The sequence below is a fragment of the Nannospalax galili genome, unplaced genomic scaffold, assembly GCF_000622305.1.
Source record: "Nannospalax galili isolate Female #2095 unplaced genomic scaffold, S.galili_v1.0 scaffold342, whole genome shotgun sequence".
NCBI classification, from domain to species: Eukaryota; Metazoa; Chordata; class Mammalia; order Rodentia; family Spalacidae; genus Nannospalax; species Nannospalax galili.
In genome coordinates this window covers 613,327-630,888 of record NW_008349359.1, presented here as the reverse complement: position 1 = coordinate 630,888, position 17,562 = coordinate 613,327, and the positions used below count along the sequence as shown (strand labels likewise).

Genomic DNA, 17,562 nt, shown 5'->3' with positions numbered 1-17,562 from the left:
CAAGCAGGAGCTACTCAGCATCTTCCCACCCCAGTCCCTCCAGGCCTGTCTCCGACCACTGTTCATATTCAACCTGCTGCAGGGCCCAGCTTTGCCCCCAATGAGCAAAGCTGCCAGCAGGGTCCTTTGTGGTGCTGCTCCCGTGTGGCACTGCCTAGGGGCCTCACCATGGGGGCAACAGATGGACCTATGGTCTCTACAGAACAATGGTGGGGGAGGGGCCTTGGCATCACCCGCCCCAAACAGGAAGCACTGCCTGAGCTTCAAAGGACTGGCAGGGCCAAGGGGCTGAGTGTTGGAGTCAGTGCCAGGACTGGCGGCTGCCTGAATTGCTGCCCACCAGCCTTGGGATGCCCAGCCTGGCAGTGGGGGTGGGGTTGCAGTGGCCAGGGCAGCTGGGGTTTGGGCAGAGGATGGCTTTCACCCGAAGGACGGCAGCCTCTGGCCTGGCAGCAGGTTGGGAAAAGGGGGCTTGGATGCTGGGCTTTTTCCCAGTTCAGCTGCCTCTTGTCAGTGGGGCTGCAGGTTCTCTCCAGGGCAGTTAGTCTGTCCCTCCAGCAAGCAGCCATGAGGGGCAGGCCTGGCACCAGGCCTGCCACCCACTCCCTGCCTCCTACTCCCAGCTGCTCTGCTCAGAGCCTTTTCCTCTCCACTTCCTGTTCACACAAGGGGGGGCGGGAAGTGGAGGGAGGAAGTTAGGGGGTGGTGTGGAGGGGGGGGCATTGAATAAAAGGAATTAACCGTTTCCCTCCTCTGACCTCTGGGAATTTCCGCCTGTGAAAGTGTCTCGAAGAATCAATCAGTAGGGCTGGGGGAGTGGAGAGGTGTGCCCTTCTTGTCCCCTCCCCCCACCCAGTGGTGTTGGGGCCAGATAAGTCCCTCTGGGCCCCTAACCTTTGTTTCCCTGGCGCCAGGGGATAGAGGGAGCAACGCCAAGGGCAGCCTGGAGCCTCATGACCTCGGAGCCCACTCCCAACCAATGCAGTTGGTGCCAGGCCCTTGGCCTGAGACCTGAGCCTTAGGGGGAAGGGCAGGAATCTGAGAATTGGTAGTCCTTGGGGAATAAGCTCACACCCAGGCTGACCAGGCTGAGCCTTGGCCCTCAATGTCTGGGCTAGTGCCCTTGGCCAGTCTGCTTTGGGGACAAGAGGGAGGGCGGGCCAACCAGGCCTAAGGCTCTTAGTGGGCACACCCTCCAGTGGCCACTCCTCCAGGAGCTTTGGTAGGGTGCGGTGAGGTCTGGACGCCAGTAGACAGTGCCCCCTAGTGTCTGGGACCAACTGGGCAGAGCATCCCCCAGGGTCCTGTCAAGGGTGGGCCTCAGGAAGCACCTGCTCTTCAGGACCAGTGGCCGCCCTGCATCTCCCCCAGGTGGCTTCCTTGTTTACAGGCCTCCTGCCCAGGTCCCAGCGTCACTGCCTGTAGCCACTCCTCCTATTTCCAGTGACTGCTCCAGAAGCAACTCATTCATCTTGGCCCCTGCCCACGCAGCTGCTCCCCCTCCCCCTTTGGCTCTCCCTCAGGCTTAGGGCCAAAGCCCTGAAGGCCTTCTCTCTGCTCTCCATTCCAAGCCTTGCTTGGTTTCCAGGGATCTAAGTCGATGGCTTCCCGTTGCCCTGACTCACCGGAACCCCATTCTGTCAGTGCCAGGGAAGATGGGAGCCTTTTCCCAGGAAAGAGGAAGCAGCCTAACACCAGATGGGCTGCTTTAGGAGAAGACAGAAGGGGTAGGGATGTCTGAGGCTGTTTTAGTCAAACCCTCTGGGAGAAGAGAGCAAGAGAGCAGTGTTTGTTTAACTAACATGTATTAGGCATCATTCTGTACAAAGACAGAAGTCCCAAGCTGTTTTATCTGTTGTAAGTAAGCAACCACTCCAGTGGCAGACCAAGGTTTTATACTCAATATGCACTGACAGTGGGGAATTGAGAACCCCTGAGCCCTCCTATTATATCTGGGTGTGAAGGTGCCTTAGGCCACATGGGGAAAGAATGCAGGAGAAAAAGAACAAGATCAGGATGCCCTCTACCCACACAGGCACTTCTCTCCCCATTTGCTCCAACTCTGCCTTCTGGAAGAAGACAGGGTCACTGGAAGTCATTATATGGGCAGCATCAGTCCTCAGGGTTGGCAGACACCATGAGAGATCCTATTCTAGGAGTTAGGGAACTTGACAGGGTCAGATCCAACTAGGACTGCAGCAGGTAAAATTTTTGGGAGAGGTTTAGATTGGAGACGCCTGGTCAGCTGGACTCCAGCCTGGACACAGGAATGCTCACTTGTTATTTGTCTCACTGTGAGACAGCTGACAGATTCAAACCTATCAAGTCAGCAGTGCACTATGAACACCTGTCCACAGGGCAAAGGCTGTCACAGGAGGGTCCAACTCCAGGGTGTTCTAGGATGTAGCTCTGGCCTCAACTAAGACAGTGTCATCTAGGGGTAGAGAAGGCAAAGTCAAAGGAGAATGGTGAGGAGAAAACAAGTCTGCCAAGCATCACAGACAGTGACCGTAGTTATAGCAAAGCTAGGCATAAGCTGGCAGAGATTCAACCTGACAAAAGAGCAAGCAAAATTCAGCATGAATAACAGTCACTGCAGAGAATGAGACAATGAGACATCTATATCACCCTCTCCAAGGCTCAGGGAGCACTCCAGAAAGGGCAGAAAGAATGGAAGAGCTAGAGGAAGGGGATGGTGTGAAACACTTCCAGCGATGACATGGCTGTTGTACTCTTGAACTCACAGCCACTGTAATTACCTGTACAAGATCTGCACAAGACTCACCCAGCCCCTCCTGAGGATTTATAGGAAGTTAAGGGTTGATGGGGGAGGGAGAGGCATTTTTTTCAGTGGTGCAGACACTGGTAAGGTGCCAATGTTCCTGTAAGCAACTCTAATGAAACTCACTGGGTCAGTCACAGGTCTACACACACACACAGACATTAAAGCACAAAGGGGGTTGGAGAGTAAAGGAAGATTAGCAAGAGTGGGAGGGGACAAGAAAAGGTAATGGAGGAGGGGGTGAACATGCCCAAAATTCATTCTGTATGGAACCCATTATATGTAACATATGCTAATAAAAAACCCTGGGGAAAAAAGAATGGAGGGCTTGGAATCGTGTTCAGGCAGTGGAGATATCTAGAAAATTCTTGGGACAACTAGGAAGCGAATAGCTGAGGAAGCATTAATAAGACCGACATGAGAAATCAGTGCCCTAAGGAGCCAGAGTTAGATGAATTCTGTGAGCAGCAGCGCCACCTGCCAGCCAAAGAGAAAAACAGCCCCACACGAAGATTTAGGATGCAAGGCTACAATCCCTGAGCAATGGGGGACACAAGGAAGGGAGACAAGTGAGCAGACCTGCATAGACCTGGAGTCCTCCTGTGGCAGTCCAGCCCTGCTTGGGATCATATCCTGTTTACCCTGGCATCAACACAAAGCCATCAAGTCCAGAGCCACCAGTGCAGTGCAGACAGTTTAATGCTCTCCACTTGCCAGCAACTCCCACTGTCCTCTATTTGGCCTCAGTGTCAGGCACCCCTGACACTGGATCCCCAGAATGGGGAAAAAAGCATGCTCACTATTAGCACCACACTTCCCACCAGTGCCTAGGGCTTGGAGGGCTGCCAATCCACTTCTCCGACACCTAGGTCAGACAGAAGAGGGAGCTTCTTCCGAAGAGCTGGAGGTTCAGAGGCCAGGGTGAAGGAAGGGTACACAGTCCAGGTGAACGTGTTGGGAGACAAGGACAAAGGACGTTAGGTACAGGGGGCCAGGCATCAGGCTCATGGCCTGGTCCAGGGTAGGAGCAGCTCTAAGGCAGCTCTGAAGCACAGTGGGCAGCTGGCAGAAGGGGCTCAGACCTGACACCTCAGGGCAGCAGTCCCTCCAATTCCACTCCCCCAGTCACAGGCCCAGCAAATCAAGGACTGAGCACGAAGCAGAGTGTGGCCTTCCCGAGAGGATCAGGCAGCTGTTCCCTGCCTGTCCATCTATCAGGGGACCTCCTCCTACTGCCAGCTGAGGTGCTCCTCCTCATAGCGCTGGGGGTCAATGAAGGGCCGGTCAATAGAGCGGATCATCAGCTCCCCACAGTATACACACTCAGCAGCTACTAGTTCATCTAGGTCAGCCTTGAGCTGTTCCCGGCTGGGCCCCCCAGTGGCAGCACCACCCTCCAGCTCCTTGGCCTTTGCAGAGCCCTTGGTTGGGGGTGGTGCTGCCCCCAGCTTCCGCTGCAGCTCCTCAAGCCGGGCCTGCTTGTAGGCAGGAAGGCCAGGCCTCACAGCCTGCAGGAGGCAGTCAGCATGGAACATGTGGCCACAGAGGAAGAGGTAAAAAGGTCGGTTGAGCAGAGGGAAGTCACAGGTGGCACATTTGTCCTGAGGCTCTACAGTGCCATAGCGGCCCCGCAGCTCCTGCAGGTCTCGCCGGATACGCTGGGCACTGGCTGTGGCTTCTTCCATCTCCCGCTGTAGCTCCTGGATGTGGTTATTGTAGGCCTTAAGTGAGCTGCAGATGGCCTCCTTGAAATGGTCAATGGTGACAAAATCAGGAAAGAAAGGCAGCACATCCTCAATCTTGAGCAGGGGACAGCTGGCCAAGCAGGCCATGGCTGTCTGCACATCTTCCTCCTCCTGCACCACATGCCTAGCAATCTTGAGCCACAGTTTCTTGCGAAGTTCCTCATCTTCCTCAGGCAAGTCTGCACACTGCTTGGCCAGGTCCACATCCACCTGTAGGGAAACCATGAGTGTCAGGGTCAAGCCCCTCCCCACCTAGGATAGACTACTAGAAAGACAGAGGTCCAGCAATACCTGCTCTTAACTGCTGAGCCAACTCTCCAGGAGTTTTGATTTTTTGAGATGCTATATATAGTCCAGGCTAGCCTGGAGATCACTATATTAGACACTATGATCAGTTCTTGAATATTTTTCTTATACAGTACCAAGTTAAAATATTCTAACATTACCCTCATCTTTTTATTTATTTACTTATTTATTATTGGGTGCACACATGCCACATAATGTGTGTGGAAGCCAGAGGACAACTTTTGGCTTTCTTCTTCTACCATGGGTTCTAGATTCAAACTCAGGTTGTCAAGCTTGTGTGGCAAGCAATTTTACCCACCGAGCTATCTTGCCAGCCCATTAGTCTCATTTTATAGACAATATGAAGTGTAGAAAGGTTAAGGAGGCAGCCTAAGGTCACAGAGTAAGCTGGCAAAGTCAGAATTCAAACCCTGCCCCCTTTTTTAAGGACTCACTATGTAGTCTAGACCAGCCTAACTTAAACTCAAAATCCTTCTGTCTCAACCTCTCAAGTGCAGGGATTATAGGCAACAGGCATGCACCCCAAACCCAGCTCTACACTATAGCACCTCTCTACACAGGAAGTCAGCACACTCTAGCCTTGCCTTCCCTAACCTTTCAGCCTCTTAAACCACTGTGCTCCAGACCCCTCTCCTGAGTGAGGTCAAGATTTACCTGCAGGGCCAGGTCCACAGCCTCTTCATACAGCTCCAACACCTTGTAGACATGGACACAGGCACGGTGGTGGCCATGCTCAGCACAGAGTCGCAGTGCATATTTAAGGTCATAATGCACCCGGTGCGGGCTGGCCCCAGCTTGCTCCAAGTAGGCCAGCAGTGAGGCTGGCTGTCCACGGGCATATAGTGACAGCAGGTAGTTATGAATGGCTTGTTCAGTCTCACCGAGCACATTCACGCAGAACTCCATGTAGCGGATGGCCTGACTCACCTGCTGGGCCTCACCACCCTGGCTATAGTTTACCAGGGCAGGGATGAGCTGCCGAGCATCCAGTCGGCTGCCCATCTCAATCCAGGCATCTACCAGCTGACCAGGAATATGTCGGATGAGGATGGGTGAGAACTTGTAGAAGAGCTGGGGGTCACGGTGGCGGGCAAGCACAGCCAGAGCCTCCTCATAGGCCTCATGCTGGCAGTGGTACGCCACCACCCGTTCATAGTCCTGCATGATCACTGCAAAGTACACCATGTGTTCTGAGTCCCCATGACTGGCGAGCAGCTCATGGATAGAGGACCGGCTGGCAAAGAGCCATTCCTTGTGCCGAGGGCTGCTGAGGAAGTTTCGGAAGCACTCCCGAGCATCTCGGTAGAGGTTCAGAGCATCTGGGTCACCCTGCAGAGCACCAAGTCGGCTCAGGTAGAGCTCCGTCAGCCAGGTGGTCAGCAGGGTGGCCTGGGTACGCTCAGTTGGCTTTAAACTGGCCAGTTTTCGCTGCAGAAACTCGGCTAGGGCCTCCTCTTGTCGGGCCTCCAAAAACTTGAGGGCAATCTCCTCAAAGTAGCTCTGGGTCAGAGCATAGCAGCGGGCACTCTCCAGGTAGCGACGCTGGCGAAAGCAGAAATCAGCCTCCCGGGCCAGAACCGTGTCCAGGCAGTCAGGCCGCTCTCGACAATATTCTTTGGCCAGGTCAAAGCGGTTCATGTCCAGGTAGGTGCGCCAGACATCTCGAGCCTCACGCTGCACATGGTAGCGGAAGACTGCGCGATCAGTGTAGGCCCACAGCTGGCCTGTGGAGGAGTCCTTCACCATGTGTTTCAGTGGTCCAAACTTCTCCAGGAAGTGATCACGCAGCACCACCTGCCCTGTCAGTGTGCACACAGCTTCCACCCGGTCTGCCAGCAGCAGCAGGAAGTGGAACTGCGTCAAGACAATGGCTAGGGGTGGACTGGCCCCAGGACCAACCCCCTCCGGATACTCCCAGACTCTCTCTTCACTCAACAGGGAGTCAGGACGCCCGCAGTCCAATGAGCCATATAACACACCATCTCCCATCATCCAGGCAAAGGCACGAGGTGCAGAGCGCAACTTGGGGGTATAGAAAGCCAACTCGCTGTATCCCAAGTTGCTAGGAAACTCACGGAATGGGGGTGGGTGGTCTGTGTAGGCAGCAAAGAGCCCTGAGAAGCCCTGGGCTTCAGCCCCTTCTGCAGCTCGGCCTATAAACTGGAAGAGGCGCTGCCGAGTGGTGACAATGACAAAGCCACGCCCATCAGGACCTCGCTCAGCCTCCAGGGAGCACACAGGTGCGGGACCCCCTTCTTCATTTAACATGTACAATGGACGGAAGTAGAGATCTGGGGCAGGGCCAAAAAGCCCACCTTCACTGGCTGAGAGCTCTGCTTCAAAGATCTGTCCTTGAGCTGTGCCAACCAGAATGGGGCCAGTGCTGCTCTCAGTGCCCAGGGCTTTGTTCCAACCCACACTCTCCACCAGCTGCCCCTTCCAGCGTGCTAGTGGCCGTACCTTCTGTCCATTGCGGTTCACATAGAGAACCTCGGTGCTACTCAGAGCAATCAGCAGATGAGAGCCTGGAGTAGACAGAAAATAGCACCCCAATGGATGCTGCTTCTCCTGTTCCCTCTCCCTCGAATCCAGCCCACCCAGGCAATGAATCACTCACAGGAGCCCTCTGCCTATCTCCAGCACCACTTACCGGTATGGTCCAGGAACATCTTGTGAACTTTGGCATCATCCTTGCGCCCCAACTCCACATGGTTGGGTTCACTTGCCTTGCCCAAGTCAATACTGTGGGGGACAAGAGTCACAGTGTCACCCTTGAGAAGGGAAGTCCCTTTTTGGATCACAGACCTAAAAGCTACAGTCCTTCTTCCCTGAAATCTAGACCCCAAAAAATTCTTAATATACTCCCAAGAGAATCCTGAATCATATATAGAGCCCTACTTAAGAACCCCAGCTTTGGGAACTCCCCTACTTCATTCTGAGAATCACAAAGAAGTCTTTTCCTTGTGCTCAAAGGATCTTCACGCACCCAGGAAGATAGGCTTATCCCTAACTGCTGGCTAAGAAGGAAGCTCTGTCAGGAGCAGATGGCTACTGAACATTTTCTCAGCACCAAAAACCACACCAAGAGTTTAACCTAGCATCTCAATCTTCATAATAACTTTGAAAGATGTCCTGTTTCAATTATATTTTCTTTTAGAATGCTTTCTAAATTAGGACTGGTGAGATGGCTTAGTGGTAAAGGTCCCTGCCACCAAGCCCGATGACTGAGTTCAATTCCTGGGATCCACATAGTGGAGGGAGAAACTGGAGAAACTGACCACTGTAGGTTATTCTTTGACCTCTACACACACATACATTGTGGCACAAGTTCATACACACACACACACACACACACACACAAATAATGTAATAAAAATAATTTTCCCAATTATGTCTATTCTAACTAAAGAATCAATATAAAGATGTATAAAGAAAAATTCAACAATTTTTTTCTTCTCAAATCCCTGTCATTCCCAACTGAAAAAAAACTGATGTTAACTTTTTTCATGCTCATAACATAGTTGTTATGTTGCTGTTATTATAAAAACACCTTCATGTGCGCTTATTAATTTGTAACTTGCTTTTCTCCATTAATATTTCATGAACAGTATAGTTATTAACATATATAGTTCTCACTGTTTGCATAACTGCACAACATCCCATTTGATAACTGAACCATAATTGGGACACTATTTCCTTGTCAGTGGGCATTTAGTTGAGGTCATTTTTCTTACCACAAATAGTATCCAGAAATAACATCATGATTAGTATTCATGCATCAGTACCCCTCTAACTGGTACTTTTCTTTATATTCTCCAAAGTTATGAATGGATCCAATTTATAGTTTAAAACTTTTTTTTTTGGTCTTTTTGAGACAGGGTCTCCCTGTAGCCCCAGCTCTCCTGGAACTCACTATGTAGACCAGGCTGGCCTTGAACTCAGAGATCCACCTGCCTCTGCCTCCCAAGTGCTGGTATTAAAGGTGTGTGTCACCATGCCTGGCAGTTTAAAACTTTTTTGTAGGGGCTGGAGAGATGGATCAGCGGTTAAGAACACTGGTTGTTCTTGCAGAAGACCCGGGTTTGAATCCCAGCACCCACATGGCAGTTAACAACTCTAACTCCAGTTTTAGGGGATCCGATGGCCTCTTCTGTCCTCTGCGAGCATTACATGACATGGGTGCATTTACCTACATGCAGGCAATACACTCATACACATATAATGAACCCGGGTCCTCTGCAAAAGCAGTTAATGCTCTTAACCACTGAGCCACCTCTCCAGCCCCATAAATAAAATATTTTTTAAAAAAAACTTTTATGTTTTGGCTTTTGAGACGGGATCTTGCTATGTAATCCAGGCTTACCTAGTTGAGATCCTCCAACCTCAGCCACTGAATGCTGGGATTACAGGTATGTGCCCTCAGACCCTGCTAAATGTTTTAAAATGACAAATTTTACAAAATTTGTATTAAATTTCATTTATTTTGTGTGCATGTGTATGTGTGCACACGTCATGGTGTGGGTGAGGGCTACAGGACAACTTACAGGGGCCAGTTCTCTTTCCACCATGTGGGTCTCAAGAATTGAATTCAGGTACCCAGGCTTGGGAGCAGGTGCCTGGGTTTTATTCCCAGCACTACAACGCTCACGGTCAAAAGAGGGAATCGGATTCCCTGGAACTGGAGTTAAGGAAAGTTGTTAGCTATCATGTGGATACTAGGAACCAAAGCTAGGTCACTTAAGTACTCTGGAAGAGCAGTTAGTGCTCTTAACTGCTAAGCCATCTCTCCAGTCCCAAAATAAATCTTTAAAAGAAATTCTGTTTTAAAGTTATTTTCAATCTGGACAAGGTAGCACATACCTATAGGGCCTACAGTACTCTGGAGGATGAGGAAAGAGGACTGCAATGAGCTCAAGGCCATCCTTAACTCCAGTTCCAGGGGAATCTGACACCTTCTTCTGACCTCCACGGCATTGCATGACACGAGTACATGTTTGTGTGAATGTCGGTACAGGTACACATGTGAATGTAGGCCAGAGGTCAATGTCCAGTGTCTTCCTCTATTGCTCTCTACCTTAAAATTTTTTTACTTATATTTAGTTAGTTTTTATGGGTATGTATGTGTGTATGTGAACCAACTTTCAGGTCATCAAGTTTGGCAGTACACACCAGTTCCTGCTGAGCCATCTCACCAACCCTCCACCATATTTTATTTAAAATTTTCTTTTAGAGCCAGGTGTGGTGGCACATGTCTTTAATCCCAGCACTTGAGAGGCAGAGACAGGCAGATCTTTGCGAGTTTGAAGCCAGCCTGGTCTACAGAGTGAGTTCCAGGCCAGCTGGGGCTACAGGGAGATCGTGTCTCAAAAAAGACCAAAAACAAACAAAAGTAAATAAATAAAATTTTCTTTTAGACAGGGTCTCACTAAGTAGCCCTCAGCTGTCCTAGAACTTGCTATGTAGACCAGACTGGCCTCAAACTCACAGAGATCCACCTGCCTCTGCCTCCTTAAGTGCTGGGACTGAAGGTGCATACCACCACACCCAGCACCTCCACCTATTTTTTGAGACAGGGTTTCTCAATGAATCTGGAGCTCACCAATTTGGCTAGACTGACTGGCCTGTGAACTCTGGGGATTCATTTATGTTTGCCCCACTTCAGTGCTGGGGTTACAGATGGGCATATCCTGCCACATGCAGCTTTTTACATGGGAACTAAGGATCTGCACTCAGACCCTCATGCATATACAACAAGTGTTTTACTGGCTCTGCCATCTCTGCAGTCCCTGAAGCCCTTTTTGGGTGCACAGTTTGCTTATATTCTACCTTCCCCTTTCCACTGAATTGGGTGTTGGGTTTTTTTTTTGTTTTTTTTTTTTGGTCTTTTTGAGACAGGGTCTCCCTGTAGCCCCAGCTGGCCTGGACTCACTATGTAGGCAAGACTGGCCTTGAACTCACAGAGATCTGCCTGTATCTGCCCCAAGTGCTGGGATGAAAGGTATGGGCCACTACACCCGGCTGCAAATGTTAGTTTTTATAAGTAACCATTCAATCTGGAATTCATCTCTCTCTTTTTTTTCCTATCTTGTGAGATATAGTGTCCCTATTGCTCCAGGTGACCTCGGTCACTACATAGACCAGGCCAGCCTCTGCCTCCCGAGTGCTGGAATTTTAAAGGTGTGTGCCACCATGCCTGGCCATTTTGTTAAAATTTTTAATTTGTTCATTTTATTTTATGTCTGAGTGTTTTGCCTGTGTGTATATAAGTGCATCTGTGTCACGAAATGCCCACAGAGGACAGAAGAGGGTGTCGAAACTGGAGTTACAGAGAGTTGTTAGCTGTCATGTGGGTTCTGGGATCTGAACCCAGGTCCTGTACAAGAACAACCAGTGCTCTTAAAATTGCTGGGCCATCTTTCCAGCCCCAAGATTTATTTATTTCTATTTTCTGTGTATGAGTGTTTTGCCTGCATGTATGTATATGTATTGTGTATAGCAGAAGACATCAGATCTCATGTGAGCTGCCATGTGGGTACTGGGAACTGAATCCCAGTCCTCTGCATGGGCAGCAAGTACTCTTAACCACTGAGCCATCTCTTTAGCTCCTGGAATTCATCTTTTTGAGACAGGCCTAATTCTGTTTTATTCCAGATGGCTTATCCCAAATGATAAACAATTCTGTTGAGACCTCTGTCAGCTAGTGGATAAATATTTCAGGATTCCAGACAGCTCCAATGATCTGTGTGAATGACTTAGGGGCCGAGATGACCTTTAACTGATGAAGCACCACGTTTGGAAAGATTAGGTAACTTGTTCAAGTCCCCACTGTTTCACTTGCCAAGTGCAGAAGAAAGACCCCTCCCCCAATCTGTTAATAGTCCCCAAATATATTACCGGAGCAATGTATCCTTGCCCAGACTCATGCAGAGCTGATTACAGGAGACAACAAGGCTGGTGATGCGTTCTGAAGGAGTAAAGTCAATGCGCTGCTTTGTAAAGATTGGCACTTCCTTCTCCAGCTGGGCATTTACATACCCTATGGGTGAGGGGTGAAGAGAAGATAAATAGTGGAAGACAGAGAAAGGGCAAAAAGAGCAGGGGGGAAAAAGCACAGAAAACTCCAAGAAACAACAGTGCTTCTTGACAGTCTTCCACTTTTCAAGTATATTCCTACCCACAGGATCTTGGATCATAAGCTGTACAATATCAAGTAGTTTTCTGGTTGCCTTTACAGTAAAGGGCCGTGGGCTCTTCCCACATTTCTGACAGTGATGAGGGGTTGACTCTGTGAACCTCAGAGATGATCTTACACAATGATGTGCTTGCTTGCTCCTAGTGGTAATGGGGGGGTGGGTGGGTGAGAAGATGGTTTGGCCATTCTCCCTTATTAGTTTTTGGTTCACCACTTCCAGCTGGACTATTGTCTCTTCCTGCCTGTCCACATGGTAATTCAGCTCAGTGACTCCAGAAAATTTAGGGCAGAGGGAGCCCTGGGGATCAGTTTCCATCAGTGCTGTTAACAGACTGCAGGTGCTTTCTCTCTAGTCAGTTGCTCAAAATGTCAGCACTCAGCCAACTCTGCACTAGTTTTTAAAAAATTACCCCTAAATTTCAGGCTGCACTCAGCTTTCCCCAAAGCCAAACATCATCGTTCCTGTTCAATGACAACATTCCCTCTAGGGCCATCCTGCCTTCCTCTATAGCATCCAGGTTCCACAAATTTCTTTGCTCATTCCCTCTCTCCCTGCTACCCCTCGAAGGGGTCTGGTGGGAAGAACACAGAACCAGACATTAGGAGAAGCCTGGAGCCTATTCTCAGAGCTACCAAGAACCAAACTGCAGCCCTGGAGAAAAGAATTTCCTTATATGAGCCCCAGTTCCCTCTTTTGAAGGACCATAGTGGTTGGGCCTAGATCACGCGGCTGTTCTTGTGGCTCTTTCAAATTTCAACTATCTACCAGCTGAGGGCCAAGACAAGGCTAGGGGTTAAATCCTGAACGCACGCTCCGGCTCTTGAGCCTCCCTCCCCCAGATGCTAGCAGAGCTTGAAGGGGAGAGCGGCGCCCTCCCCTTCCTTACCAGAGTGGGGAATGCCCACGCTAGGGCAACCGGGCTGCAAGATGGTCGAGCGGGACAATGAGTCCTCATACTCATCCAGGATGGACGCCATGGTGCCCAGCCTCTAGGCCTTTCGCCTGGGATTGGGGATCACAACCGTCGGGACCCCAGTGGTCCGGGATTTGCAAGCTATGATAACTCGCCAGCGTCTGACATATCCTGAGAACTTAAAAAAATTCTGAAGCCCTTTTCTCTCTCGCTGTATAGGCCGAGAAGACCTGGGAGCCCTCTCACTAGAATCTGGCGCAGTTTTGCACCCACTCCTGCCCTCCTCCGAGATCACAGGCTCCCTTGGCTGAACCCAGTAGATTCCCCAACCTCGCCCAAGCAGCTCAGCTGACTCCCGCCCCCGTGACGCGCGCCTATGACGTATTTCCGGGCTCTAGCCGCTGGCGTCTGCTGGAGCGGAGGGGAGTGTAGCAGCCTCCAGAAGGGGCTGCGGCGGCGGCGGGGGCGGAGCCAGTTCGCGGCTGACCTCGCTCAACGCGAGCCCCCGTGGCTGCCCTGCTGCAGTTCCGTACCTCGACGCTAGGGAGCAGTCCTGGCTTTCCCCGCCCCTGCCTATGCAGCCCTAGGCTTGAGTGGGCCCTAGGCTTTGGAGCCCAGGCTTCCCTCCCTCGATTTGTCGCTTACCTGTCCGCGGCGCTAGATCCCCTGAAGGACCCTCCTGTTACTCAATCCAGTCGCTGTCTCGGTCTACCTCCAAAGGCAGACAGAACAATTCTAGCTTCCCACACCCAGAGGGCCCACCAGCTTCCAAAAAATAGCAGGTTGTAACTCAGTGGTCGAGTTCTTGCCCAGCTTCATAAGGCCTGGATTCTTTCCCAGCATCGTAAAAATAAAACCACACAAAGCTTAATCTCCAGCCCGAGGGAGACCGAGGCACGGGGATTACTAGGGAATACTAGCCAGAGCTACAAAATGAGACCCTCAAAAAACAAAAATAACGGAAAAGAACTACAGAAAGTAGCAAAGCTGGTGGTAAAGCCGCATGCCAGGTAATGTAGTGCCTGCCCCACAGTGGCTCCTTGGTGTGTGGGAAGGGGCCACCAGGAAAAATAAAGCACAGCTGAGAAATGCTGGGGCTGCTTCCTTGCACTTAATAGAGTGGTATTGACACAGCCTTTGCTTTGTGCAAGGCCTTGTTCTGGGTGTTGGAGTCACACAGCAGATACAGTGCTTTCCCCATCCTGGAGAAGGGCATAAGCCTGCAGAGACCATGGACCAGTAAACAATATTAGTCCTAGGAAAAGGAGTCGGCACACTATGTCTGGCAGTTTTCCAGTTCTGGGACATGGCAGAGAACAAAACAGACAAATGCCTCTGCCTTCACAGAGTGTACCCAGGCTTATGAACACAGTCCTATAGAATCATGGAGAAGAAAAGAACGGGTACCTTAGATTGCCTAAGGTACAGAAGTGCAAGCACTTAGGTGCCATTGCAAAGGTTTCTATTAGCTGCCTAGGCAACTTAGAGTCTATCTTGCTAACATGGAAGGTTATTGGCAGGGTCACTACTGTCCATCTTTGCCCAACAACAGAAGGCACCCAGACACACTGAAAGATGTCTCGATTTGTATTATACTTTACATGACCTTCCTCCTCTTTTTGAGACAGGATACCTTCATGAAACCCAGACTGACCTCACACTCCCAGTCCTCTTGCTAAGATTACAGGTATGCACACCACAACTCTTTTTGCTGCGGTTCCCTTTCACCAGCCTATACCAAGGGATATCAGGAAAGGCACCATCCCTACAGGAGCTGCCTGGGTAAACTGTCTTAGATCACTTCCTTCTTCACAAGGGTCCCACTTCTCCTGCCCAAGTCTGTAGTTTCAACATCACTTCCTATGGGGGAAGCCTCGGGTCACAGAAACCAAGTGTGAAAGTCATGTTTCCACCTTGGGAAAGGTGGTCCCAGGCAGGAGAGCTGCTTTGCTCCATGATTAAGATTCCATCTCTGATCACCTGCCATCTGCCATCAGGTCTGTCCATGTACATCAGCAGATGGAGCCCAGCATAGCTACAAGGGAGGTGAATGGAGAAGGCTGAGGGCTGTCTGAGCAGCACACAGTACTTCCAGCCACAGTTTCACTGTCTCCAACACCCCCTTTTGATCTCCAGAGCTCTCTAGAATGTATGGGGTAAGACTTAGGTAGACTCTGCTTGCTATATCCTCCCTCAGTGGGCTGATTACAGCATCCCACTTCCACATGCACATCCTTTTTTCCCTTCAGGGTCTCTCTGTGTTGCCCACACTTTGAACACATGCTGATCTCCTAGCTTCTTCCTCCCAAGTGTTGAGATTACAGCTGTGTGAGACACTACAACTAGCTCTATACTCATTCTTCAGTCCCTCAGCTGGACTTTGGAGTAGTAGAAGCCAGAGACCAAACTTCCTATCCGTGGTCAACTGTCAACTGCTTACTAGCTGGGCATTTGCAGAGCCGATGTTCCCAGACTCAGTCACCTCTTCAATAGAAATAGATATGATAGATATGCTTAGCAGGTCTGTGTTGGGAAGTAAACAAGGCACTCTAAGTTAAAGCTCCCTGCTCCTGAATACTGTCCAATATAAGGCATGTGTTCAATAAACTCTGAATGTGTTTCTGACAGTCTTCCAATTCACTTCCTTCTTGAAGTTTCCCTGAGTCTTTCACAACTATTAGTCTTTTCATCCTTGCTGCTTAGGGGCATCTCACTATGAAGTGTGGCTATTGCTTTGCCATAAAAGAAGCTAATAGCAGGGAATAACTGGGATATTTTTGAGCAGAGGTGCCTTAGTCCACTGTCCTCAGCTTTCAGCACCAGTGTGGTGCTTATAGCTGCTGTAAGACAAGTAAGAACTGATTGCTGATTGCTGGGAAGAGGGTTTGCTGCCAGAGAGGATTTGTACCTAAAAGCAATTGAATTTGAATTAAAGCTTGAAGTACATGTGTAATCTCCAAGGACAAAATAAGAAAGGCAGATAGGGGTGTGGGGAAATTGCTAAATGGGTAAAGGTGTTTGTAGCCAAGGGTGACAATATGAGTTCAGTTCCCAGGACCCACATGGTGGAAGGAGAGAACCAACTCCAGAAAGTTGTCCTCTAATCTCCACATATGTGCCATGGCATGCTTGTTCCTATAAAAAAGGGAAAAAGGGGGAAAAAAACGAGGACTGGAGAGAGCATTGCATGCACATGGTATACTTACCTACACGCAAGAAAAACATTCATGCACATAAAATCTTTTTAAAAAGAAAGGCAGCTGGGGTTATAAATCAGTGGTAGAGCACTTGACTAGTGTATGGAAGACCCTAGGTTCAAGCCTCAGCATCAGGAAAAGAAAACAAAAAGGCATCGTGTAGACCTCAGGAAAACCAAGAGCAAGAGCCTGTCTGGGGATGATAATCTGGAGCACCAGAGAAAAGGGCAGTGTAGAAAGAGGGGCTGGCCTTGAACAGGTTGTGGAAGCTGTTGTTTGGATGACTGGAAAGTTTTGGGTGTGGATGAGATCATGGTAGTGGAAAGATGGGTGGTGTGCATGGGGTGCATGTTAAAGGGCATGAGATTTGAGGCAGAGGAGAGGCCATGAGGATCCAGTCATGACAAACAGAGTGGGCTGGGAAGATGGGGAAAATGTCTCAGAGGAAGGCCCCCTGGATTTAGTGACAGGTTAGATGTAGGAAATGAAGGAGAATGCAAGAGAATTAGGAGACCTATCAGGTAGTGGCACTGACACCATGGGGGGGAGGTCACATGACTGAGTCCAGCCAAGACAGTTGCCTATGACACTTATAGAGAACTTATTAGGGAAGTCCCAGTAGCACCCTTAACCTGCTCCAGGGCAGTCACCAACTCACTAGTAAATGTTTATTACATAATTGCACAAATGTGCTTTCTAATGTCTCAGTTTCTACATTTATCAAATGATAAAAATCTCTTAATAGCATTGTGAGTACAGTGATATATATATATGTATGTGTATATATATGTATATATATATATCTCACTATGCTAAGCTTATATTTACAAAATGTTACTAGTATCTAAAGATTGACTATTGACTGAAATCAGATCCAGACCAAAAGGATCAAACTCAACACCTCACAAATAATGTGTGAATGTTCCATCACTGAGCTGAATCCTCAGCCATAAATTTTATTTGAAAACAGTTTTAGATTTACAGGAAATTGGGGGTTGGGGGTGTGGCATGAAGACTTGAGTTAGATCCTCAGTATAGCATCAAACCAGGTGCGGTGGCACATGCCTGTAATCCCAGCACTAAGGAGGTGGAGGCTGGAGGATAAGAAGCTCAAGGTCAAAATAAAAAGAAAGAAGGGACTGAGGGATGGCTCGGTGGTTAAGAACACCGGCTGCTCTGGCAGAGGACTCAGAACCCACATGAAGGCTCACAACTGTCTGCAACTCCAGTTTGAGGGGATCTAACACCCTTTTCTGGCCTCCCTGGGCACCAGGAATGTACACAGTGTACATACATACATAATACAGACATACATGTAAGTAAAACATTCATACACATAAAATAAAAATAAATCTTTAAAAATAAAAAGAGAGAGCCTGGCGTGGTGGCACACGCCTTTAATCCCAGCACTTGGGAGGCAGAGGCA

General features: G+C 49.5%; 1 protein-coding gene across 1 annotated transcript; it reads right to left on the bottom strand.

Annotated features, from left to right (window-relative positions):
* Positions 1-2,857: 2,857 nt before the first annotated feature.
* On the bottom strand, positions 2,858-13,296 carry Vps18 (VPS18 core subunit of CORVET and HOPS complexes). The gene is made up of 5 exons (XM_008846779.3): positions 12,913-13,296; positions 11,728-11,869; positions 7,484-7,575; positions 5,488-7,358; positions 2,858-4,737 (listed from the first exon to the last, which is right to left on the bottom strand). Exons 1-5 carry the CDS (start codon positions 13,001-13,003, stop codon positions 4,012-4,014), a joined length of 2,922 nt encoding a protein of 973 aa, XP_008845001.1. The 5' UTR covers positions 13,004-13,296; the 3' UTR covers positions 2,858-4,011.
* Positions 13,297-17,562: the final 4,266 nt, after the last annotated feature.